The sequence below is a fragment of the Perognathus longimembris genome, chromosome 23, assembly GCF_023159225.1.
Source record: "Perognathus longimembris pacificus isolate PPM17 chromosome 23, ASM2315922v1, whole genome shotgun sequence".
Classification (NCBI taxonomy): Eukaryota; Metazoa; Chordata; class Mammalia; order Rodentia; family Heteromyidae; genus Perognathus; species Perognathus longimembris.
Genome location: NC_063183.1, coordinates 19,053,390 through 19,080,721, shown reverse-complemented (window position 1 = coordinate 19,080,721; position 27,332 = coordinate 19,053,390). Strand labels below are relative to the sequence as shown.

Below are 27,332 nucleotides of genomic sequence, written 5' to 3'. Positions count from 1 at the left end.
AGAGCTTCAGGGTCAGCACCCAGGCCCTGAGTTCAAGCCCCATGTGGAAGCAGGGGTGGGGGTAGTTGGGGGAGGAATAACTTGACCCAGAATAGGGGCTGGGCTTAAGTAGTAGAGTCCCTACCTAACAAAAACAAGACCCTGAACTGAAAACCTGAATGAATACCACCAAAGCAAACACACAAACTCAGAAGATCTAATGCTTTCATGTGAGAATGGCAGATACACTGCTTAGGCACCCCACATCTTAATTTTGGGCTGCAGGCATGGCTCAAGTGATAGAACTGCCTAGCAAGCTCAAGGTCCTCACGTCAAACCTCGGGCTGCCCACTCCTCTTCCCAAAAAGGAACTTAGTCTTTTCAATCATACCAGTAAAGAAAAGTAAGGGTCATTTTCTCTACTTCTCACCCAGGTAGGTAGGGAACGGAGTTCAAATAGTATTTCTCAGACTAGCTGTTGTAGAGAAGATTCTACCCTTGATTACTTAAGTAATTTTTAACTTTCTTCCATACTATGATACTGTGATTTTGTGCAATTTTTTAGAAAGATGTACATGATATAAAGTATATGAATATATTCTGTAGGAACACAAATTTGCTGCTTTATTTGCTTTCTTTTAGATAGAATGACTTCATCAGAATCACTCATTATTTCTTGTCAAACCCATGAGTGTTACATGCAAGCTAGACATAGGATTTGACTATTCTAGAGTCCTCTAGAGTACAAAATCCAAAATCATGTAGGAAACACTTGGGCAATGGATCCTAAGATGATAGCCATTGTCTGCTTGATTCAAAGGGTGCTGAGGTGTCCTGATCAAGAACTAACCCATCTTATACCCATCTTACCACTTTGAAGTTTCATCCCTCTACTTTTAGCTTAAATGGCAAGAGCAAGGAAATAAGGACTCTTGGTCAATTGAGGACCTATTTAAAATTTTCTTTTAGATAATGGCAATTTCCAAATTACTTAATCCTAATTGCAGAGATAATTGATTTGTTCTTGGCAATTGCAAAAGAAGGCACTGGAGAAAATTAGTCCCCCTCCTCTGCCAATGGAAAGAGGTCAATTTTGTAAATACAGTCATTCATCATCATTCACTTAGCTATTTTATTTATTTGTTTGTTTTGATGGTTCTGGGGGGGCCTTTATGTTTGCTAGGCAGATGCTCTACCAGTGTAGCCACACTCCTAGCCCTTTTTGTTTTAGCTATTTTTTGGATGAGGTCTTGCTTTTATTTCCTGGAGCCAGTCTTTCTTTTTTTTTTTTTGGCCAGTCCTGGGGCTTGGACTCAAGGCCTGAGCACTGTCCCTGGCTTCTTCTTGCTCAAGGCTAGCACTCTACCACTTGAGCCACAGCGCCACTTCTGGCCATTTTCTGTATATGTGGTGTTGGGGAATCGAACCTAGGGCCTCATGTATACGAGGCAATCACTCTTGCCACTAGGCCATATCCCCAGTCCCCTGGAGCCAGTCTTGAACTGCCTTCCTCCCAAACTCTACCTCCCAAGGAACTGAGTTGACAGGCTTCTTTACCACTCAGTTGCTAAGATTTCAGATTTATTAATATCTAGCTTTTAAGCATCCCTGATATGAAATATGTAGGATGACATAAAATCTTAGTGGAAGTATACTTGTCTATACCATTTATGATCCTTTATGATCCTCCAGCTTTTTTTTTTTTTTTTTTTTTGCTTATCCTTCTAGAATGTTTTATTGGGGCATAAATTATTATTCAGTTTAGGAATTCAGGTGTATATATGTGTCTGGAGAAGCTGTTCTCATCTCCAAATTCAGATCTTGAAATGTGATTGGTTCTCAAAATATGACCCACAGTTGCTACGTATTTCTGAAACTTTTTCAAGGTTTCTTCAAGGTTAAACTATTTTCATAGTAAAACATTTTGCCTTTTACACTGTTGACATTTACATTGCTAATGCAGAAATGATAGTGTGCAAATTGCTGGCATCTTTGCATAAATCAAAGCAGTAACATCAAATTATACTTGTAGTAGCATCACAGTCTTCCTCACCACTATGTACTCAAATAAAGAAATTTTTTTTATTTAAGAACCAGGTTCTTTTTTTTAATTGTCATTTTTGTGTTAGTACCAGTACTAGGGCTTTAACCAAGGACCTGGGCACTGTCCCTGAGCTTCAAGCACTCTACCATTTGAGCCACAGCTCCACTTCAGCTTTCTAGTTGTTAATTGTAAATGAGTTTTATGGACTGTCCTCACCTGTCTGGCTTTGAACTGTTATCCTCAGGTATCAGCCCTCTGTTTGGATTACAGGTGTGAGCTACTGGTGTCTTGTTTTTGGTACTGAGGATCAAACCCAAGATGTTGTACTTGCTAGGTAAGCGCTTCTCCACTGAGCTACATCCCAGCCAGCCCTACAGATGTCCTTAATAATGTGGTGAAATTAATTTTATTGCTGGGTGCCAGTGGCTAAACGCTAATTAACCACCAGAAAGCCAGAAGTGGAGCCATAGCTCACATGGTAGAGCCTTGAGCAGAAAAGCTCAAAGACCGCACCCAGGCCCTGAATTCAAGCCCCAGGTATGACCACTAAAATAGTAATTTTATTAAATCTCAACCTTTGAGTACATGTCCATTTATGTTCTTTTAGAAGTAGCATGAGACACTTTTGCTTTGTGCCAAAGTATGATGTTTGTGTCTCAGAAAAGCATTGTGTGATGGATTGAGTTATAAGCTAAACTTTTAATTGTTTTTTTTTTTCCTTGAAAGAACAACTGACAGATTATAGTTATCAGACTTGGTTATTTAGTAGACATTTCCTCAAAAATGAATGAAATTAGCCTATTTCTCTAAGGATAACAACTGACAGTATTTATTATTAATGACAAAACTTGAACTTTTAAGCTGAAATATAATCTTGGAAAACATGTATCTGTTTCTCTTTAAACTTGACAGCTTCACCGTACTTAAAGCCTTTTTTAAATTAGATCAGACTATTAATATATTTCATTATCTATCTGTATGATATTTTTATATTAGTGAAATGTGTATTTGCTAGGACTGTGTATAACTCAGAGTCAGGATTTCCCCGAACGATATTTAAAAATCTTGCATGACAGGCTGGAGATGTGGCTTAATGGTAGAGTGCTTGCCCAGAATGCATGAAGCCCTGGGCTCTATTCCTCAGTACCACAGAAACAGAAAGAGCTGGAAGTGGTGCTGTGGCTCAAGGGGTAGCACTGGCCTTGAGCACAGAGAGGCTCAGGGACAAAGCCCAGGCCCTGAGTTCAAGCCCCAGAACTAGCAAAAAAAAAATTTTTTTTCACATGACACAAAGCCTATGGGCCTTAAGTAGCTGTACAAAAGGGTTTTAGTTCAACATATCAATTTCTGAATACAGTGCATCTTGATCAGTGTTACCCCTTCTGTTGGTTTCTCCCTTTAAACTACTGACAACATCACTTAAATTTTGGTGTCTTTTTGTTGTTGTTGTTGGACTTGAACTTCTGGCTTTTGAATGGTAAATTGGAGATAGGAGTTATATGAGGACTTTTCTGCTCAGATTGGCTTCAACCCCAAATCCTTAGATCTCAGTCTCCTGAGTAGCTTGAATTACAGGCATGAGCCACCAGAACCTGGTTTGCAAGATTCTTATCTCTAATAAACTACCAGAAATCTGGAAGTAGAACTATGACTCAAGTTGGAAAGTGCTATCTTTGAGCAGAAGCAGCTCAGGGACAGCTCCCAGGCCCTTAGTTCAAGCCCCAGGACCAGCACCAAGGGGGGGGGGGAGATTTATATAATGTAAAAACATGAAAAATACTCTTTCTTAAAGCGCGCACGCACGCACACACACACACATACACACACACACACAAATAAATCTATGTGTTTTTTAACCCCCTCTTTGCTACTGGAAATTAAACCTAGAGCCTCACACTTTTCTAGACAGGCACTGTACCACTTGAGCCATGACCCCAGCCCTTTTGTTTTTGTTTTTGAGAAAGGAACTCCCTAGTTTTGCCCTGCTATCTTCCCTGTATTCTCTTGCCTCTGCCTCTCTAGTAGCTTGTGCTACCACATCACATAGGCATGTGCCACCACGTACTGTGTAGACACAAGATTTTTAAGTATGTTTTAATTAATGAACATTAATTTTGTTTGTTTTAATACCAGTTTTCTAAATAGCAACAAATGTATCCCATGTAACAATTTTTTGGGATTTTCATTTTTGTGTGACAATTTTAAATGGTTATCATTTTAATAAATAATGCAGAGAGAGCTCATGTGCCGAGCACAGCATCCAAACTGGAATGTTGACATTGATGCAATACGCCTATGTAATGAAATCACATTTCTTCAATTTATGCTCATTTTGCATATATGTTTAGTTCCATGCAATTCTTTCCCATGTATAAGGTTTCTTACTCACCATTCAGTCATGACACAGAATAGTTCCATCCAGTATAAGGATCTTTTGTGTTGTCCTGTCATAACTATACCTCATCCCTCCCAGCCCCAGTCCCTAGCTACTGCTATTCTGTTTTCTTGATTGTTTGTTTACTTTGCAGTATTGGGAATGAAACTGCAGGTTTTTATTTATTAGAGTCAGGTTCTTATTTATTAAGAGCATAAAGGATTCCAAAAACGAAAAAGTTTAGGAACATATATTTAGAACAAAAGAAATCATGGCATTTCACCTCCCTAAGCTACAAAAGAGCAAGATATAGTTTGTGAGATTTCAGTTTAGAATTGTCATGTTTTCTCATATGACAATTAATATGAATAATGATTTAGGGTCTTTAGTAGTTTGGTCTAGCCATGTTAAAGGTTAAATTGTCTGTGTGAGCTAACCTAGAAATCACTGTGTAAGACCCTTCTTTTTGCTGGGCATGATAACCCCTGCCTATAATCCTTAGATTTGGGAAACTGATGAGGATAAAAGTCCTATGTTGTCTTGATATATGATGAGATAAAGGCCAACCTAGGCTATAGAGACTGTCAAAACAAAAACAAACAAACAAAGATCTTCTTAAGTAATTTTATTGTTAATGTTTGTAGAGTTCACAGGTTTTGTGGATTAGAATGACAATGTCCATCATTGGGAAGGTAAAACTGTGTACTGTAAAATTCTTGTAGTTACTTAATCTCAATAAAAGGAAAAAAGATAGATAGATAGATAGATAGATAGATAGATAGATATTTCCTCTGACACCTATGATGCAGGGGGGAAAAATTAGGTCTCTGTTGTGTCAGCCTTGTCACTCAACCACTTTGAGCTACAGCTCCACTTCCAGTTTCTTGTGGATAATTAGAGGTAAGAGTCTATTAGAGGGGCTGGGAATATGGCTTAGTGGTAGAGTGCTTGCCTTGCATGCATGAAGCCCTGGGTTCGATTCCTTAGCACCACATATATAGAAAAAGCGGGAAGTGGCTCTGTGGCTCAAGTGGTGGAGTGCTGGCCTTGAGCAAAAAGAAGCCAGGGACAGTGCTCAGGCCCTGAGTCCAAGCCCCAGGACTGGCAAAAAAAAAAAAAAAAAGAGTCTATTAGACTTCCCTGCCCCTTCTGGTTTTCATCCTGAGAAGGTGAGATTACAGAACCACCAGAACTGGGCTAGCCTGATTTTGTGGGTGGGTTTATATTTTTATTAGTTTTTGTTCATTTTTCTGCTTTGAGAGTACAAGTAACACACTTCAGCCATGACTCCTTAGGAAATGAACACGTAAAAGGAGTTAAAAGAGGCGTATTCAGGGCATAGTAGTTATGGCCAAAGAATGAATTTTTCTCACATTCTTTATGTCTTTGTAATAATACAGAGATGGGGGAATCATTAGTCTTCTGTGGTAAAGAAAATGCAGTCGGTTTTAGAGGTAGTACTTAGGTGTCAGTCATCACTCATCAGGTAATAGCTTTGCTGAAGGAAAATGTGAACTTTAAGCAAGCAGGCAATTCATTGTAGAATGAAAAGATTTAGGAGGAGCACAAATGATGCCTTCTTCAACAAACCTTTCCTACAGTAATGGACATCATCATGATTTGTATTATGTATTGATTTTGCTTATGAAAATTTCTTCTTTGTTAAATTTTTTTTTTGTGTTTTTTTTTTTGTGTTTTTTTTTTTTTTTTTTGCAATCCTGGGGCTTGGACTCAGGGCCTGAGCACACTGTCCCTGACTTCTTTTTGGTCAAGGCTAGCACTCTGTCACTTGAGCCACAGCGCCACTTCTGGCCATTTTCTGTATATGTGGTGCTGGGGAATCGAACCCAGGGTTTTATGTATACGAGGCAAACACCCTTGCCACTAGGCCATATCCCCAGCCCCTTCTTTGTTAAATTTTAAACATGGTTCATCCATTCCTATGCATTAGGAATTTAGACAGGCTTGAATACTAGAATAAGCTGCTGCTATTTCTTTTCTTTACCAAAAGAGGGTCAACAGGGTCTTGAACCTGAAAGTATAGAGGGATCACTCCAAAACTGTGGCAAGTCTACAGTTTGTGTATTGTGACTTCATTGAACTTAGTTTTTCTAGGGCACACTGGAACAGCCTTTACTGTTGACCTTGACCAAGTACCAGTTGATTTAAATTAAGTGTTAAATGGAGTAAATCTTCTATGAATAATAGAATTTATAACTTCTAAGAACTGTTTGAAGTCTGATTATGGCATCAGTGATCATGTGTTCTCCCCTTCTCCCTTTTGTTCTTCTTTGCCTTCTGCTACAAGATTTGAGACAGGGTCTCACAACATTGCCCATACTGACCTCAAACTTGAGATTATGTGCCTCAGTTTCCCAGTTCTTTTACCTGTTTGTTTTCTTTTTAACTGGGAGAAGGTCTACATATTTGTAATGGGTTTGGGGCTTATTTTTGTTTGTGTTTTTTAGAAAGCAGCTGATTTCCTCCATCAATAATTATGTTGTTGCATACAGCATGTTCTGTATTGTGACATAAACTTTGCAGAAAGAAGAAATTTAGATTTTTCCTTCTCATTCTATGATTTCCCACTGCCAATCTTTTACAACAAGGAATTTCTCATTTTTAGAATAAGCAAAATTATTATTAGGAAATGTAGTAAACTTAATTTGTCTTTTCAAATTTCCTGTCAATAGAAGGTCCAGATTCACATTGTGAAGGAGGAAGAAGTGTCTGCCCCAGGTATTTCTTTAGTAAAAAATTATGCTTTAGCCATGAAGATTGTCTCCATCAATGCCTCTCATGTGTGGGAGTCAGTTGAAGTCAATGTGTAATTACTGGGGAGATTAATGGCTCTGGTCTTTCTCTCTATTCTCTCAATCCCTATTTCACCTGTCTGTCAGCACTCAGAACTTTAGTTGATGCTATTAAAGTAATATATTTCTAGAGGTAAACTAAAAAGAAATAGCATTAAAATGTAAAGGATATAAACTCCGAAAGTTTATTTTTTTTAATTCTCTGTAAGTCCAAGAGTCTTTTTAGGCTTTTGTTTTGTTGTTTAACTTCTGCTGAGTCCAAGGAGGAGGATGACACATCTTAACATTTCAGAGACTAAGAATTAGCCCAGTTTGTGATGATTATTAAGACATTTAATAACTTTAATATCTTTATATTCCTAATCCTTATTTTCCCTGTTGGTGCCGAATTAATAATCTCTGCTTTTATATCTTAGGTATATGAGAAGAAGTAAACTTAGTTCTGATTTTTCTTAACAGTGGGTTTTTTGTTTTTTGTCTTTTCTTTTTGGTACTGTGGATTGAACCCAAGACACTGCATTTGCTAGGCAAACGCTTTACAACGGAGCTACATTCCTAGCCCCTGATTTTTGTCTGTGTGTGTGTGAGTGTGTGTGTGTATGTATGTGTGTGTGTGTACTGGGTTTTGAACTCAATACTTGCTAGGCAAACACTCCACCACTTTAGCCATATCTCCAGGCTTTTGTGCTTTAGATTATTTTTTAGATAGTCTTGCCTTTTGTCTGGAGGATCACTATGCCTCCTACATTGTAATATGGAGGTCTGATCTGGCCAGCGCCCTCATTGGCCACCTGGCGAGTTGAACTATCTGGTATTTTGTCTGATGGGTGTGCCTGGATTCCTAAGGGAAGGGCAGTCCCATCCCCAGGTGATGGGTGTTCCTGAATCCCAAGAGACTGGGGTGGGCACTTGGCCTATAGGTTACTGAACCTATCAGTCAAGTGCCTGGGACTGGGAGCTTCCTGTGACCCTGCCCCTTGACCTGACCCTATTTAGGGTCGGGCCAGCTCAGGCACGAGTAAGCCGTGCCGCATGTCTCCATGTTCGCGTCCTGTGTCCTGGCTCATCTCCGTCTCTGGTCACCAGAGCGTCCCAAGGCAGCCCTCTATTGGAGCTGGATTGGTTTGTTGGTATTGTTTTTGTTCTTATCTTTCCTCTCTGGGCTGTTTCCTGATAGTGTTAAGGGTATTTGTGGGCTGCAGGCCTCTGTAGCAACTGGCTACCTGCAGACTGCTAATGCTCTAATAAAAACTCCAAGATTTGATCCTTCAATATGTGGCTTCTCAGATAATACACATATATAACAACATAACTGTTTATCACACCTGGCTTGTATTTTGAAATGGGAGGGGGTGTCTCACTAATGTATGTGTGCACGCTGGTCCTGGGGTACACACTCAGGGTCTGGGCACTTTTGAGCTTCTTTTTGCTCAAGGCTTAGTGTTCAAGGCAAGCAAAAAGCCTTAAGTTCAAACCCAGGTACTACCGAAAAAAGATTCTTACATATTTTCTAAATACAACAGTTTTGAAATTTTCCATACATGTCTTAGGAAACATATTAGGTAGATAAGTCATAGTGAAAGGAAGATTGATCATCCAGGTGCCAGTGGCTCATGCCTGTAACCCTAACTACTCTGGAGGCTGAGATCTGAGTTTGCAATTCAAAGCCAACCCAGCTTTGAGTCCATGAGACTCTCATCTCAGGGAACCACTAAAAAAAAACCGGAAGTAGGGCTGTGGCTTAAGGGGTAGAACAACAGCCTTGAGTTACAAAGTCAAGGGTGAGTGTCTTGGCCCTGACTGAGTTCAAGCCCCCGGGCCAGGAAAGAGAAAGATCTTCAAAAAGTATTTCCCTAGATCTTTTCCAAATAGAAGCCAAAACTTTGTTTTTACTAAGTATACTCCAAATGTAAGTACCCAACACCATAAAATTCACAGTGAGGGGTCTGGGAATTTGGCTTAGAGGTAGAGTGCTTGCCTAGCATGCATGAAGCCCTGGGATCTGTTCCTCAGCACCACATAAACAGAAAGCCGGAAGTGGTGCTGTGGCTCAAGTGATAGAGCACTAGCCTTGAGCAAAAAGAAGCCAGGGACAGTGCTCATGTCCTGAGACCATGCCCCAGGACTGGCAACAAAACCAAAAACTTCATAGTGAGAAAGCATCAGTGAAGCTCTAATTATCCCTAAACAAATTTTTTTTTTTTGCCAGTCCTGGGCCTTGGACTCCGGGCCTGAGCACTGTCCCTGGCTTCTTCCCGCTCAAGGCTAGCACTCTGCCACTTGAGCCACAGCGCCGCTTCTGGCCGTTTTCTGTATATGTGGTGCTGGGGAATCTAACCTAGGGCCTCGTGTATCCGAGGCAGGCACTCTTGCCACTAGGCTATATCCCCAGCCCCTCTAAACAAATTTTAACCTCTAGAATTACTGTTTCACTTGAAAGTGGGGATGCGGGACTTGGAGATGGTCTTACATTTTAAATCCTAAAGTGACTTCAAAACCTACCTGTTTGGTAGTTCTAAGTGTATATATTAGATACGCTTAAGAGTCTGGGTGACCAAATGGCTCAGGGGCTGGGAATATGGCCTAGTGGCAAGAGTGCTTGCATCCTATACATGAAGCTCTGGGTTCGATTCCTCAGCACCACATATACAGAAAATGGCCAGAAGTGGCGCTGTGGCTCAAGTGGCAGAGTGCTAGCCTTGAGCAAAAAGAAGCCAGGGACATTGCTCAGGCCCTGAGTTCGAGGCCCAGGACTGGCAAAAACTAGGGCTCATAGTTCTTCAGATCAAATCCTTTTTGTTTTTTGGCCAGGCCTGGGGCTTGAACTCAGGGCCTTGAGCACTGTTCCTGAACCTCTTTGTGCTCAAGGCTAGCACTCTACCACTTGAGCTACAGTCCCACTTCTGGCTTTTTCTGGGTGATTTATTGTAAATAAGAATCTCACAAGACTTTCTGCCTGGGCTGGCTTTGAACCATGCTCCTCAGACCTGACTAGCTAGGATTACAGGTGTGAGCCACCAGTGTCTGGCTCCATATCGTTTCTTTAAAGGTTAATGTCATAGCTCACTAATAGCATTTGCAACACTAAGGTCATGTGTCTTAAGTCAAAGTAACAAAACAATTCATCAGGAGGGAAGAGTAGTAGGGAGGCTTATTGAGGAGAGATGGGGCACTCACAAAATTTCTAACATAGCTGTTTTATGGAAAAATAGAAACCTCCACAGACAGACTCCTCAAAAGAGCTGCAGTTAAAAAAAAAAAAGTGGTTTACTGAGATATTAATTGAGCCTCTAAGAGAAGCCATGGGCTTCAGAGTCAGACCTGATGAAACCTTTGCTGCAGTATAGATATGTTTCATTAGAATTCTGAATCTCTGAGCCTTTCCCTAGGCAGGCACTCTACCACTTGAACCATACCCCACACCTCTTTTCTGATTTTTTTTTTTTTTTGGCCAGTCCTGGGCCTTGAACTCAAGGCCTGAGCACTGTCCCTGGCTTCTTTTTGCTCAAGGCTAGCACTCTGCCACTTGAGCCACAGCGCCACTTCTGGCCGTTTCCTATATATGTGGTGCTGAGGAATTAAACCCAGGGCCATATTCCCAGCCCCTCTTTTCTGATTTTTATTTTCTCCAGAGAGTGTAAATGAAGTAATGCTTATTCCTATGAGTAGTAGAGTATAAAATCCTGTAAAGCTACCTAGGTTATAAGATGACTATCACAGATCTGTATATAATCTATTATGGCTTAATGTAGATGATAGATATGACCAAATGGTAGTTTGCAGAGCCAGAGCTGTAATTAAAATACTCTTGTGCTTCTCTGTGATCTCTCTCTAGATTTCTTTTCTTTTCTGGTAGTAAAAGTGACAAGCTTATTATGAAAGAAATATATGTTCAGCTGACAGGTCATCCCTAGAGTGTGACCTCTTGAGATTTCTATTGCAAACTAGAGGGAAACAAATAATTCCAAACCCAAATAGAAATACCTTCACTTTTCCATACACAAGCTCTCTTTTTACTAAGTAAATAATGAAATAAAGTTATCCTCATACAAAAGAGACCCTAAGCTCTTTTGGGTAGTATTGTTGGTATATATATGTTTATCAGTTCCTCATGTATTAGTAAATTATGTTATTCTTAGCAGCCAGTGGTTCTTCAGATATTTGTAGCAAGGTTTAAATAACATATTGCTTAAAGGCAATAGAACTGTTGTTTACAATTTACATTTGTATGTTGTATTCTATATTGGGAGGCTTGGCTTTATCTAGAACATATTAGCCGGGAAAGAAGCCACTTTCAGGGAAGAGCTTTTCCTGTTGGCTAGTTGAGTGAGGAGAGAGACTGAGGGGGATGTCTCCCTGGGGACTTGCCTTTTGTGTCTGGAATTGCTGTCTCAGTTATTGGAACAGATTGGCAACAGTACACGTGCAAGCATGGCAATCAACAACTTCACAGGAGTAACCTAGAAGGCTGAGGTCAGTTTCTTTGCACAAGAAAGAGGACCTTGAAAGCTGGGAATGTGGCTTAGTGGTAGAGTGCTTGCCTAGCATGCATCAAACCCTGGGTTTGATTCCTCAGCATCACATAAACAGAAAAGGCTCAAGAGGTAAAGTGCTAGCCTTAAGCAAAAAGAAGATAGGTACAGTGTTCAGGCCCTAACTTCAAGCCCCAGGACTGGCAAAAAAGGAAGGGAAAGAGAGAGGGAGGGGACCTTGCAAGAATTTATCTTGCCAGTGGAAAAAAGTATAGAAAAAGGAAAAAACCTAAGCGAAAGAAAAGCACACACTGGGTGGGTGCCCTGGCTCACACCTGTAATCCTAGCTACCCAAGAGGCTGAGACCTGGCACATCACAGTACAAAGCCACCAAAGCAGAAAAGTCCACAAGATTCTATCTCCAGTTAACTAGCAAAGTGGTGGACTAGAGGTTTGGCTCAAGCGCAGCAAGAGTGCTACTTTAAGTCCTGGTATCAAAAGAAAAGGAAAAAAAAATATACCGACTGTGAAATTGCTTCTATCTCAATTCTTTGCAGAGGCAGCCAAGAAAAGATGATCTGAATTGTCTTTCTCTAATTTTCCTTTCCTAGTGACTCTCAAGAGTTTCTTACAATGTTCCTGAATGAGCTTAAGGATTAGAACCATATTCAGACACTGCAAAGGATCAGTAGGGAGGAGATTCCAGTTTACATTTTCTGTGTTTATAGCCTCCAGATTTATACATAAAAAGTCTTTCAAAATCAACCACATCCTAAGAAGGTTGCCAATTTAAATTATTAATTCCCCATTTTCAAAAAAGCAAAGCATGACTTTGGCAGAAGATTTACTATGCAGGCTCCTACTTCCATTTTATTGTTTTTTTAAAAAAGGTAGAGTAAGATGTGTGTGTGTGTGTGTGTGTGTGTGTGTGTGTGAGTGTGTGTGTGAGTGAGAGAGAGAGAGAGAGTGTGTGTGTGTATAAGCAATAAGGATAATGTTATAGCAACTATTCAGGGGCCAGAGTTAATCAGAATCAGTGTAGGAGCAGTCTGGGGTCTAACATTCATTGTTAAGATGAAATGTTGATTACTTTATAGGCCAAAAAGTCAGAGCCAGCTGCCAAAGTAGAGGCAGTATCCAGAAAGCTTCTAAACTAGTTTTTGAGGTTAGGAAGGTGGGGAGAAAGAAGTGGTGGATTATCAATAGAGTGGTTGTTATGTAGCAAATTCTCTCAGAACCAGAGCTCCAGTGCAGAACTGTCCAGACGTTTGGATTGTGGATATATGTACAACTCTCTGAATCACTATTCAAGAGCTATATTTATCCTAACTACAAATCTTTCATAAGGAGAAAGAGTCCCAATCCTTGACTCTTGTTTTATAGGTTTACTAATTGGTATCCTCCTAATCTTCAAACTAAATAAGTTTATATATGCATTGAGTGCTACTTTGATAACATTTGAGAGAGTGGAGAGAGCCCATTACCCTCTCCATTACAACTTCTGTGTTATCTCTGGTGTTTTAACCATTTTTTATCTCTGTTTACACTGTCAGTTGTATCTTCAGATTGCTGTGGATTGGCTCCTGGATAGTAATAGCACCTACTGTTTCTTACAGATAAATCTGATGTTAGAGTCCCACTCCAAAATGCCATTCTCATTAACCACACACTGTTACAATCTCTGAGGGTCAGAAAATCCTGTTAGATTGCTCCCAGCTCTCCTATATCTTTTAAGTATATTTCCTTCTAGCTAAAGTTGTATTAAAGCACCTAAGATCATTAGGAATCATGGGCTTGCTAAATCTGAATATTCCTTTGTCCCCACTTATATTTATACAATATGATTAATATGCTGGTTGTTAGTTGGCTGCTAGTGGCTCATGCCTATAATCCTAGGAAACAGAGATCTGAGGACTGTGGTTTGAAGCCAGCCTGAGCAGAAAAGTCTGTGAGACACTTTTCTCCAATTAACCACCAAAAAGCTGGAGGTGGAGGTTCCAGCTCAGGCCCCAGGACCAGCACCAATATGTGTGTGCACGCACGCCCATGCACACGTGTGTGTGTGTATATACACATATGTATATACATATACACCCACATACTAGATTAGCAAGAAGCAATAATGGTAACAGCAAAATACCCCAGAAGCCGAGTCTTTTCTTAGTTAGATGCTTTAATATAATCAAAATTGGCGCTGATTCTTCTTTCACTAGAGAATTTTAATGAGACAAGAAAAAATAGAGCCAGGTGCCGGTGGCTCATGCCCTTATTTCTACCTACTCAGGAGGCTGAGATCTGAGGATCCAGTTCAAAACCAGCCCAGGCAGGAGAGTCCTTGAGATTCTTATCTCCAGTTAGCCACCAAAAACTGAAGTGGAGCTGCAGCTTTAAGTGGCAGAACACTAACCTTGCTCCAAAGAGCTCCGGGACAGTGCCCAGGCCCTGAGTTTAAGCCCAACAAATGACCAAATGAATATGTGTGTATGTGTCTGTCTATTCCTATGTGTCTCTTAGCACAGGGTGCTCTCATCTAAACTTCTACATTTGTAGTGGTATCATGAGCTAGAACTTGAAGAGAAGGACATATATCTCTACTGCACTGGGTAGCAAAGAATGTAGGACTCGATTAAATATTCTCTAATATATTTCATATTTTAAATATTTAGTTGTCTCCTTTAAATGAACCTGAAACTCAGCTACTGCTTTCTCTTCTTCCACAGATGGAGTCCCCTGTCTCCACGCCAGCGGTGCTACCACTGCACCTTTTGGTGCCAGTAGTCAATAATGACATCTCATCCCCCTGTGAGCAGATCATGGTTCGAACCCGATCAGTCGGGGTCAACACATGTGACGTGGCTCTAGCCACAGAGCCTGAGTGCTTGGGCCCCTGTGAACCTGGAACCAGCGTCAACCTTGAAGGCATTGTGTGGCAGGAAACAGAAGATGGTAAGTCCTTGGGGGCTGGGGATATGGCCTAGTGGCAAGAGTGCTTGCCTCGTATACATGAGGCCCTAGGTTCGATTCCCCAGCACCACATATACAGAAAATGGCCAGAAGTGGCGCTGTGGCTCAAGTGGCAGAGTGCTAGCCTTGAGCAAGAAGAAGCCAGGGACAGTGCTCAGGCCCTGAGTCCAAGCCCCAGGACTGGCAAAAAAAAAAAAAAAAGAAGATGGTAAGTCCTATACATGCTTTCCCATCCCATCTCAACCTGCTCTAGCAGAAGAGCCAGAAGGTGCTTACTGTTGTATATACTGCCAAATAGTTGTAGAAAGCCTTAGGTCCACATCTTGCTGGCAATGCCTGCACAGAGGATAGCAGCAAACTCCTTAGCAAAGTCTCCTTCTCCTAAAGAGTGCCAGTGCCAATGTGTTACACATACAAGTGTGGCCAACTCCTTCCTTCCACTGGTTGCCTCATTGCCCAGCCACCTACACCACTTAATGCATCTGTCACTTGGCACAGACTTTCTAAGCCAGATCAACAGGGAAATGTTTACATGGTCTAGTTTTCAGGCTTCCATAAACCAAACAGTTGACTTGCTGTAGGTTGCTGCTGCCCAAGGCTATCATCCAGGCTTCTTATATGTTCCATTGATTACTGAAAACAGATCTCTTCTGTTTTTGGAAGTTCATAAACCTAAACAAATGTGGAATCAAAGTGCAAGGGTATTTAACCAAGTATTTCAGATCCCTTGGTAACATCTTGTGGCAATAGGATTCTCCAGAATATTCTTTGAATAAAGAATCCAAATCTTCATCAAAATATATGTGATTGGAGAGGCTGGGTCTCAGAGTCCCATCGTGTTTCTGCATCGGTAGCCAGATTTTCAAAGCATCCTCACTCTGAGGAGTCTACAGGCCCAGAGGAACACAGCTAATTATCTCTGATTATCACAGAGCTAACTAATCAGTCTGCCAATAGAAATTCAGCCATTTTAGGGCTAGAAACGTGGCTCAATAGTAAAAGCACCTACCTAGCAAGTGCAAGGCTGTAATTTCAAGTCCCTATGCTACAAAAGGCGGGGGGGGGGGGCGGGGGGGAGGAAAGAAAGAAAAAAATAGAAAATGTAAGAAATTTAGGCATTTTATTCTAGTTATTCTACCAGAATTCTGTTTCCTTGAATATTTTGTTGTTCGGTATTCCAGGTCCTCTAGGCAAATGGGTGCTGATGTGTTCCAGGTAAAGAATTCTGTATTCTTAGCAGTCTCATCATTAGGAATATAATAAATCTTCAGCATTCAAGAATATTGCTGATGCAGTTTTACTGTGCGCCTGAGACCATAGTGAAAAAAAAAAAAAAGACCATCTATGTACTTATTAAGCAACCTTCAGGACCCCTTGCCTAAATATATTGAATATATCAATTTCCTCCCTGCCATAAGGATAGGACAAATTTTTCTTTTCTTTTTGACTCTGAAGGGCATTCTTATTGTTTACTTGTCACTATCAACCAATGACCACATTCCTCAATTGTGTGTGTGTGTGTGTGTGTGTTCCTTAAGAGTGTGTGTGTGTGTGTGTGTGTGTGTGTGTGTGTGTGTGTACTGGGGCTTGAATTCAGGCCTTGGGTGCACTTCCTTAGCTTTTCTGCTCAGGCTACCTGTGTCGTGAGCCACATCTTCACTTTCTACTTTTTGCTGGTTCATTGGAGATAAGAGTCTCGGGAACTTTCCTGCCCAGGCTGGCTTCAAACCTCAGTCCTAAGATCTCAGCCTCCTGAGTAGCTAAGATTACAGGTATGTGCCACTGGCCACTGGCTTTAGGTGCTCTTAATATATCCTATGATTTCTTTTCCTCCTCCTCTCTCCCTCCACTCGTTCCTACTTCTTGCCTTCTTGCCTTTGTTTCCCTTTCTCTCCCCCCACCCCAATTTTTTGCCCTCGTATCCTCTCCCCTCTACTTCCCTGCTAAGATTATAGGCATGAACCTCCATGCCCAGCTTTTCAAACACTGTTTTAGAAAATCTTATGAGCTCAGTGACGCTGTTGTTGCTGTGTTGTGCTAGTATTAGGACTTGAACTAAGGAACCTGGGCTCTGTCTTTTAGCTTTTTTAATTTATGTTTTGGTGACAGTCTTGGAACTTAAACTGAGAGCGTGAGTGCTGCCCCTGAGCTGCTTTTGCTCAAGGCTAGCACTCTGCCACTTGAGCCACAGCGCCACTTTGGCTTTTTTAGTAGTTTATTGGAGATAAGAGTTTCACACATTTGCTGCCCAGATTGGCTTCAAACTGTGATCCTCGGATCTCAGCCTTCTGAGTAGCTAGGATTACAGAGATAAGCCACTGGTTCCCAGCTGTCCCTTTTTAGCTCAAAGCTGCTACTCTACCACTTCCAGCCCTTCTTTTTTTGGCGGGGGGTGGGGGGGGTGTGGTAGGTAATTGGAGATAAAAGTCTCCCGAACTTTCTTGCTTGGGCTGGCTCTGAACCATGATCCACAGATTTCAGCCTCCTGAGTAGCTAGAATTAAACACGAGTCACTGGCATCTAGCTAGACTCTCTATTTTGTCACCAAAACTTAACACCTCTAATGTGCTCTCAAAAGTATTTGACTCAAACAAAAATGAAAAAAAAAAAACAAGCTGAGTGAGGTGACATACGCCTTGAATCCTAGCACCTGGGGAGGATAAGGCAGGAGAATGGGAAAGCTTGAGGCCAACCTGGACTACGTAGTGAGCTCCTGGCCACCGTGGGCTACATAGATCCTATCTCAAGAAATTTTTTTTGAGTGAATAAATGAATGCCTCCATGTCACTGTTATTTCTGGAGCTATGCTAAAATATTCAGCAGATATTATAATATTGCTTTAATTTAGTAATCGTGTCATAATAATTTCCAAACTTCTCTCACAGTCAGAATAAATCTTATAAGTTTGATTGGTTTCGTTTTGTAGTTTTGTAGTTCTTTTTTTCTTTTTGGTAATCTGTTGTGGTGAAGTGCCAGACTTTGAAGTCAGGCCCTACTTTACCACGTGAACCCCATTTTACCACGTGAGCCCCATTTTAGAATCGAACCCTGAGCCAATCAGATTTGTACCTGTGTCCTAATCTTGCTTGCTTGAACAGCTGATTGTTGTAACCTTGTTCTTTGCCTTTATAAGCCCTGTGTAATCACAGCTCGAGGCTGCCTCCTAACCTCCGCTGTGTCGGTGGGTAGGACGAGGCCCGAGTTGGCAGCTCGTTAAATAAAGCCTTGCCTTGCTTTTGCATTTCGGAATGTCTGAGTCTCGGTGGTCTTCTTGGTGGTGGTTTTGCGCCTTGGCACAACAGTGGGACTGGAGGTCAGGGCCTGGCCACTGTCCCTGACTCTTCTGCTCAAGGCTAGCCCTCTACGACTTTGACCTACAAGCTCCACTTTCAGTTTTCTGGTGATTAATAAGCCCTACCTGGGCTGGCTTTGAACCTCAGACCTCAGCCTCCTGCATAGCTAGGATTACAAATGTGAGCCACTAGCGCCTGGCTATAGTTTTTTTTTTTTTTTTTTTTTTTGTCGGTCATTGGGCTTTTGTACTCAGAGCCTGCCTACTATATCTGAGCTCTTTTTCTCAAGGCTAGCGCTTTACCACTTGAGCCACAACACCATCAGTTTTCTAGTGGTTAATTGGAGAAAAGAGTCTCACAGCCTTTCCTGCCTGGGCTGGTTTCGAACCTCAATCCTCAGATCTCATCCTCTCCAGTAGCTAGGATTGCAGGCATGAGCCACTGGCACCTGGCCTTACAGTTCTATTTTTAATAATAGATTTTTCTCCCATTTACTATATCATATTTCAAGGCTTAGTTCTTCTCTTCACACTTTTTTCTTCTCCTTCCAAGGGGAAAAAAACTACTCTACAATGATATACTCTACTTCCTTTTGTTTGCTGGCCATCCCAGAGAGTCTTGTCTCAATTTTCAGTTGGCAGAGGTCTGATTGAGATCATGGTTGGTTCACTTTCCTTTTCAAGTCACAGAATATTTTCTGCAAAAATGATTCCCTAAAGATTATAAGATCTAGAGTACTGAGTCGGTCCTCAGGTTAATAAGAACTACACAGAGATGCTTTGAAAAACATTTCTAGGCCTTTATGCTTTATGTCTGCATCTGATGGGTTTTTTTTTTTTTTTTTTTTTTTTTTTTTTGGCCAGAAAACTGCTATCTTCAAACAGAATAGTTCTTCCAGCTTAGAAAGAAGCTGTGAAGACTTGGCCAGTGGATAGAATGGAAGATGCTAAGGCCCCTGTAGAACTGAAGAACAAGTATAGGGGTCATAGTAGCAGTGATTCTTGGTTTCTTTGCCTTTCATTCTATAGTATTTCTCTTTCTTTCCACTTCTCTTCCTATCTTTCATGTTAGACTTCACCCCAGGGACATTTTGAAAGTTTTTTGCAGATCCCTTCTCTTTAGGCTGTTTCTAATTCAGCCAGCACTGCAAAAGCTCCTCCTTGACTCAGTCTGTCCTTCAGACTGTTAAGAATACCCAATGCAGCCAAGTGCTGGTGGCTCACACCTATAAAATCCTAGCTACCTAGGAGGCAGATATCTCTGACGATTGCAGTTTGAAGCCAGCCAGACCAGGCAAGGTTGGGAAATATGAAAAAGGCTCTGACACTGTAGTGTTTCTTCATCTAGGTTCTGGAACATGTAGTGTGTACACTTAGAAAATTCAGTGGCCCAAGTCAGGCACTGGTTACTCACGCCTGTAATCCTAGCTACTCAGGAGGCTGAGATCTGAGCATTGAGGCTCAAAGCCAGCCCAGGCAAGAAACTCTTGAAAGACTCTTTATCTCCAATTAACCACCAGAAGACCAGAAGTGGTGCTGTGGCTCATGTGGTAGAGCACTAGCCTTGAGCTGAAGAGCTCAGGGATAGCACCCACGCCAAGTTCAAGCCCCACAACTGACAAAAAGAAAAAGAAAAGAGGGGTTGGGAATATGGCCTAGTGGCAAGAGTGCTTGCCTTGTATACATGAAGCCCTGGGTTCGATTCCTCAGCACCACACATGTAGAAAAGGCCAGAAGTGGTGCTGTGGCTCAAGTAGCAGAGTGCTAGCCTTGAGCAAAAAGAAGCCAAGGACAGTGCTCAGGCCCTGAGTCCAAGTACCAGGATTGCACCCCCCCCTCCCCCCCCAAAAAAAAAGAAAGAAAGAAAGAAAAAGAAAAGAAAGGGGAAGTAGTATGGGGTGAAATAAATGTAGTGATTATAATTAGTGGCTTATAATTTTGGATAGTATTTATGTGTATATGCTATGAGATGGAATAGTAATTGTGTGGGAAGAGAGTGGGAAAGGAGCTCACATCTGAACAGATCCATGGTGACTTCTCTATACTCCAGCCCCTGTTACTCAGGAAGACATTTGGCCCTGCATCAAACTCTGTGGTTGAGCTCTGCTCTTTGGTCTGTGGGTTTTTCTTTTTCTCATTATCAGAGTAATAAGCAGTGGTTTTGCTTAACAGGAAGTTAGTTTGCCTGTGGTAGCTCTGCTGACAACCTGACCCAGTGATTCTTCATCCTCATCTCCTGCAGAATTGGCTATGTGTCTTTATCTGTAGGGGAAAGGGAAGTTTTATTCATCTTTCTTCTTGAAAACGTTAACCTTGGTAGTTACTTTTGTTTATTGAGATCGATTCTGACGTTGCAGTGTAGGAATGAGCTCTGAAATACATAACTTTTAATATTTGTACTGGAAAAGTGAGATGGTACCCAGCTGCTGGTTTTTCTTTCTCATAGGCTATAATTAATGCCCTTTCACCTTCAGGCTTACCTCAGGCAGCACTCACCTAGAGAGATGGTACATGGTGACCAAGCTTTCCTGGCTGCCTAGCCTGATGCCTGCAAAAACAGCTCTACCCAATAGCACAGTCATAAAAAGCCTAGCAGCCATTGTCTGGCACCACAACTCTTCATAGCAACAGACCACCCCACATGGCAACAGCAGCCACACAAAGAAAACATTAGGGAAATCAATACATCCACTTCTCCCACCCCTCCTCCACCCAAAACAACAGCCAACACCTAGCAGCTTACTTAGTCTCAGTGGATACTTAGAGCCTGACATGTTTATTTATATCCTCATCGAATATGTGATCTGTCCACTTTTCATATATTTAAATCCTGAAGCCCTAAGGAAAAATTTCAGTCACGTGATTTTCTAGGTTTCATTTTGCAAAGCAGTCTAATCTTCAAGGGAAAGAGATGCCCCCATTTTATTTGTTCTCACCCACCTCTTCTCACCTCCTCCTTTCCACCTAGCAAAACATAGACAAGCAGTACAGGTGGCCTGGCTGTGGGCTGGCAGATAAGTAAGCTTGTTTCCAAATTAGATTCTTTTGATGTCAGTAACAAAAATTCTTACACACAGACACTGGCCTATTTTGTTACTAATGTCATTGTTTAATAAATAATGTATTTCCTGATACTTAACATTCAGCAGATGAGTGATGTCTAGGCATTATAGTCCATGTATGACATGACACTGATGACTAGCCCTGGCTAGTTTAGTTTGGAAGTATGATTGCAAGGAGAAAGGCCCCATTTCAGAGTGTTGGGTTTGGGGTGCTTTTTTGTTTGTTTTTGCGGGTCTTGGGGCTTGAACTCAGGGCCTAGGCTCTGTCCCTGAGCCTCTCTAGCCTCTCTGTGCTTAAGACTAGCACTCTACCACCTGAACCACAGCCTGCCCCACTTCCAGCTTTTTCTGGTTTTTCTGGTACTGAGGAATCGAACCCAGGACTTCATGCACGCATGGTGAGCACTCTACCACTAAGCCACATTCCCAGCCCAGTGTTGGGATTTTATTTTTTTTGTTTTGTTTTGTTTTTTGCCAGTCCTGGGCCTTGGACTCAGGCTTGAGCACTATCCCTGGCTTCTTTTTGCTCAAGGCTAGCTAGCACTCTGCCACTTGAGCCACAGCGCCATTTCTGGCCTTTTTGTGTATATGTGTCGCTGAGGAATCGAACCCAGGGCTTCATGTATACGAGGCAAGCACTCTTGCCACTAGGCCATATTCCCAGCCCCCAGTGTTGGGATTTTCTTACACTGTTGCTTGGGTCATTTTCCTTGTTTGGGCCTTAGTTTCCTTACTTATAAAATAAGGTTTGACTACATGATACCTGTAGTCCTCCTAACTCTGATATGTACACACTGATCATGTGTGTAGGACAGAAGAGGGGATGTAATCTTTATTGTTATTAGTTGTCATATGATCTAGAAGATGTCTAGCTCTTTGGTGACAGCCCTAGCCTTTCCTTGGTGGGTAATGCTGCTGTAACAATAGTGGGCAAAGCTGTTAACAAACTTGGCAACTAGCCTTTTCTCCTATGGCAGCAGTTTCAGACCAGTTCAGGCAGATCTTTGCTCCCAGGCTTGTTGCTACTGAGACTGCCTGTGCTTCTTAATATCAGTAACTTCTCCCTCCACCCCTTTCCTTTCCCTCTCCTTATTCCTTTCCCTCCCCAACACCCCCTCCCCCTGTTCTCTACTTCTTCTGATACCTCATTATCGCATCTCCCTTAGGCTTTACAGAACAAAGAAATCACAGGGTATCAACTTTATAATTTAGGCAGCTGGAGATAATTTCCTCAGGATAGGGTGGGTAGGTAGCTGGTTCCTCCTGGCATGCGGCAGCGTTGCTAAATGGCATTGTATTTTGCCTGTCAGGCTTAGGCTTTGTTAGGCCCATTCAGGGTTCTCTGTTTTTGAGGTAAATTATAGTGGCAAACTAGGCCCATGTACTTTCCGAGGAGCAAGAATTAGGAAAAACATGAAAAATATGTCATTTAAAGGTCCTGCTATTTGCTAATTGCTTAAGGAATTTTTTATTTAATCCACTATTCCTGTGCTTACCCCTACCAGATCCTTTATTTCCTTTAGTTACTGCCTTCATAGCCTTCTCCATAGCAACAACTATATGATCAAAAGGCTATGGTAAAAAATGGAGTGAACTGCTCTCCCCAAGTTGCACTCTTATTTGCTTTGGCAGGTTATCTTTCGAAAAGAAGACTAAAGACTATCAAACAGCTTTCTCCTTCATTGAACTCATAATCAAACTTTTAACCCCAAACCAATTCAGTGAACAACCTGCTTCCTCATTAGACTAATTACCTCCACCTTTTGAAAAATGTCCCACATCATTCAGCTTTTAGGTTTCTCCTTAGAATTAGATAAATGATCTGAATAATCACGGATTAATGTGGAGAAAGGACAGGTGAAGAAAGTGGAACCTTCCATCTCCCCCATGTTTTACTGCGCTTCATCCTAGACACTACTGACCTGAAGGCTGGGAAGACTGTCTAAAGTATAAACGTAGCCCCCAGCTCAGCTGATTCTGGCACTGCCTGCTTTGTCACCCCTCGCCCCAGCACTGACCTATATAACTCATGAATCCACAGGTTTGGTTTCTTTCTGTGTTAGGTTTTATTGCACAATATGTGAGTGCCGCATAAGTGTGCAGGTTATTGAATTTTTTTTCTATTTTTTTTTGTGGGGGGGCAGTCATGGGGTTTGAACTCTGGGCTTGGGAGCTGTCTCTGAGCTCTTCAGCTCAAGCCACAGCGCCACTTCTAGTTTTCTGGTGGTTAATTGGAGATAAGAGTCTCACAGACTTTCCTGCCAAGGCTAGCTTTGAACCATGAACCTCAGATGGCAACCTCCTGACTAGCCAGGATTACAGGCATCAGCCACCAATGCCTGACTCAGGCCACTGAATTTTCTAAGTGCACACACTGCATGTTCCAGAACCTAGATGAAGAAACACTAGAGTGTCACAGCCCTTTCATAATCCCTAACACACCCCGCCTCCATCAGTTCTGACTGCTAACATAGGTTGATGTTACCTATTTTGAACTTTACAAAGAACTGTTACAAAGAAAGAAAATGTTAGATTTCATTATTAAGCCCATGCCCTTAGTATACATTAGTTATACAAGGGAGGTCTCATTGTGACATTTCCACACATGTATACAATGAATTCCATTCAGTCTCACCCAGCAAAGAACATCTTAACTTCGCCTAAAGCTGGCTGTGTTTGCTTTTAAATGGGCTGAGATGACAAGAAATACTACTCTGCAACATTTTTGCCATGTGATACTAAATACTAATAGGAACTATGGTTCCTAAGAACTGTGGGATAGTTTTGCTCATGTGCTTTGTATATAGCTCATTTTTCAGGAAATTTTACTAAAACTAAGCTATCGTCTTAAAATGTGTTGTAAGATCCCTGTCGATGATATAATCAATCAGTAGATGTCATATTATTGAGAACCAAAGGAGCACTTTTGACTACATTATAGTGCTTAGCTTATTTCCAGTCTTTCCTAAAAAGGTGATTCGGGCCTGCGGCAGGTGGCTCAGACCTGTTAGCCTAGCTACTCTGAATTCTGAGGTCTGAGGATCTAGGTTAGAAGTCAGCCCAGGCAGGAAAGTGAAACTCTCATCTCCAATTAACCGCAAAAAAAAAAAAAAAAAAAAAAAGTGGAGCTATGGCGTAAGTGGTAAAGCATTAGCCTTGAGCAACAAAGCTCAGAGACATGGCCCAGGTCTTGGAGTTCATACCCTAGGATCAGCACCACCAACAAAAAATGACTAGGTAAAAAGGCAGCTAGGGCCAGCTTCTGGTAGTTCATGCCTATAATCCTAGCTACTCAGGAGGTTGGGATGTGAGGATCAAAATTCAAAGCCAGCCTAGGCCGGAAAGTCTGTGGCACGCTTTTTTTTCCTTTGGGGGTGGAGAGGGGGTTATGAGATTTTAACTCAGGGCCTGGGCGCTGTCTCCCATTGTGTGGGGACTTTTCTGCCCCGGACAGCTTCAAACTGCAATCCTCAGATCTCAGTCCCCTGAGTAGCTAGGATTACAGGTGTGAGCCACTGGCCCCTAGCCAGTGGTCCTCTTATCTCCAATTAACCACCAGAAAAGCAGGAGTGGCATTGTGGCTCAAAGTAGTAGAGTGCTAGCCTTAACCAAAAGGTGCTCAAGGACAGTGCCCAGGCCGACCAAGTTCACCCTTCACAACCAACACAAAAAGGGGCTGGGACTATGGCCTAGTGGTAAAGTGCTCGCCTCATATACATGAAGCCCCCTGGGTTTGATTCCTCAGCACTACATATATAGAAAAAGCCGGAAGTGGCGCTGTGGCTCAAGTAGTAGAATGCTAGCCATGAGCAAAAAAAAAAAAAAAAGAGAGAGAAGCCAGGGGCAGTACTCAGGCCCTGAGTTCAGGCCCCAGGACTGGCAAAAACCAAACAAACAAAAAAGCAGCTATATATACCATAGCAGCTTTAACCTGACTTTTTGTTGTTGGTGGTAGTGGTTGTAGGGCTTGTACTCAGGGCCTGGGTGCTGTAGCTGAGCTCTTTTCACTCAAGTTTAGCACTCTTCCACTTTGAGCCACAGCACTACTTCTGGTTTTCTAGTGGTTCATTGGAGATAAGGGTCTCATGGGACTTCTCAGCCCAGGCTGGCTTCGAATCATGATTCTCAGATCTCAACCTTCTGAGTAGGATTACAGGCATGAGCCACTGGCATCCGGCTCCACCTATGTTTAAGTAGGAAACCAGGAACTGCAATAGGCACCTGCTACTTGGAGGTTAGACTGGAGAAGGGGGCCATGGCACTCAGCTCCTGCTTGATGTGGGTGTTTCCCAGCCATATCCTCCCTGGCCTTGGAGAGAAAAGACTTATGGCAGGAGGTGTCAAGGAGAAAGTATCTGAGATCACCTAAAGGCTTGGCAGTGATCGCTGGTAATGGATGCGTGGGTAGAGTGTTCTCACAGGTGTGTTCCAGAACCCCAGCTATAATTTTGTGTGAATTGCTTCTCTCTTGCCAAGGAAGTAGAAGTTGTTTTGTTTCTGTCATGTGTATCACCTCACCGTTTCCTTAACTGCTGTCACAACCACCAGCCAACTCAGTGTACCAGAAATTCAGTTACTCAGAAGATTTATTTTTAAATCATAACATGAGGTAACCTATTCCTCGTTTACATTTTTCTCTCATTATACTGTATTAGCCAAAACACTACACATTTAAGTGCACTATCAGTCTTCCAAGGCTGAGTGACCAGCACCAGGCACTGCTTGGAAACCAGGGCTTCCATTTGGCTCCAGAAGCCAGTTGAGTATATGTACATACTGCAATAAGTTTATTTTAAAATGTTATAGAGTCTTAGGCAGGCACCAGTAGCTTATGCCTGTAATCCTAGCTACTTCAAGGTTGAGATCTGAGGATAGCAGTTTGGAGCCAGCCAGTGTAGGAAAGTCCAGTTATCTCCAACTAACCACCAGAGAGTCAGAAATGGAACTGTGGTTCAAGTGGTAGAGCACTAGCCTTGAGCACAAAAGCTCAGGAACAGAAAGAAAAAAAATCCAAAACCCTGGTAGTCTTGTAGACATATATCTATAATAACAGTACTCAGGGGGCTAAGGCAGAAGGATCGTGAGTTACAGGTCAGCCTGGATTGCATGGCAAGACTGTTAAAAAAGAGTTCCTTACTAGCCAGACACCCACCAGTGACTCACTCCTGTAATCCTAGCTACTCAGGAGGCTGAGATCCGAGGATCCAGCTGGGCCAGGAAAGTCTGTGAGACTTTATTTCCAATTAACCACCAGAAAATGAAGTAGCACTGGCTCAAATGGTGAGCCTTGAGCAAAAGAGCTCAGGGGAGAGTACCCAGGCTCTGAGTTCAAGCTCCATGACTCTCCTCCCCCCTCCAAAAAAAAAAAAAAAGCCCCTTACATTCTTAGGCAGGCTAAAATATCCACTACCTACTTTATGCATTCTTATGATTCTGAATTAGTAGTGGTTAGTGTAGCTTGTAATAATGTCATCTGCTGTATCTTAGAGGTTTTTTTCATTCTATAATATAAACTTTCTGGGTGCAGAGATAAATTTATTCAGTGTGACACTTCCATCTTTGATTTAGGAGCTCTTTGTAGGTTTAAAAGCTACTAAGGTCTGTGTTATTTATCTGTAAATTTAATCTCTTGATAATGCCCAGAATTTCACAGTATACTAGACAGGTATTCAGAGTGCTATAAAATTGGTAGCAGAGTCATCAAGGTGTTAATGATTTATAAATTACCTCGTCTCTTAACCTTTGAAGGACACTTGACATTGATGACCATGTGGTTGCTTCAGCACCACCTAGAGGAAATATTTGAAATTTCTGACAGCCTCCATTTATCTCTCCAGTCTCACACTTCCTTATTTGTTATATTCATCCCAAACCTTTCAGGGCTTACTAAATCATGTATTCTTTCTCTGACTGTAACACTCCATGGCTACCACAATAATGTAGAATTTGGTTGTGTGGTTTTGTTGTTGTTTTTGCCAGTCCTGGAACCTGAACTCAGGGCCTGGGCACTATCCCAGGGCTGCTTTTGCTCAAGGTTAGCACTAGCGCTCTACCACCACTTAAGCCACAGTGCCACTTCTGGCTTTTTCTGTTTATGTGGTACTGAGGAGTTCATGCATGCTAGGCAGGCACACTACCACTAAGCCATATTCCCCATCCCTGGTTGGTTGGTTTTGTGCTGGTACTGGGACTTGAACTCAGGGCCTTGAGCTCTCTCAAGTCTTGATGCATACTTCCAATTCCAGCTTTTTTGCTAGTTAATTGGGAGATAAGAGTCTGATTTGTTCTAAACTTGCTTCAAACTGAAATCCTTAGACCTTGATTTCCTGATA

At 41.9% G+C, this 27,332-nt stretch overlaps 1 protein-coding gene across 3 annotated transcripts in view; it reads left to right on the top strand.

Moving 5' to 3' along the window:
* Znf609 (zinc finger protein 609) overlaps window positions 1-27,332 on the top strand; it is a 131,835-nt gene that overhangs the window by 82,359 nt on the left and 22,144 nt on the right. For all 3 annotated transcript variants that reach the window (XM_048332836.1, XM_048332833.1, XM_048332834.1), the window contains one exon: window positions 14,403-14,628. In XM_048332836.1, the coding sequence (XP_048188793.1) occupies window positions 14,403-14,628 (226 nt within the window). The remainder of the gene's footprint in view (window positions 1-14,402; window positions 14,629-27,332) is intronic.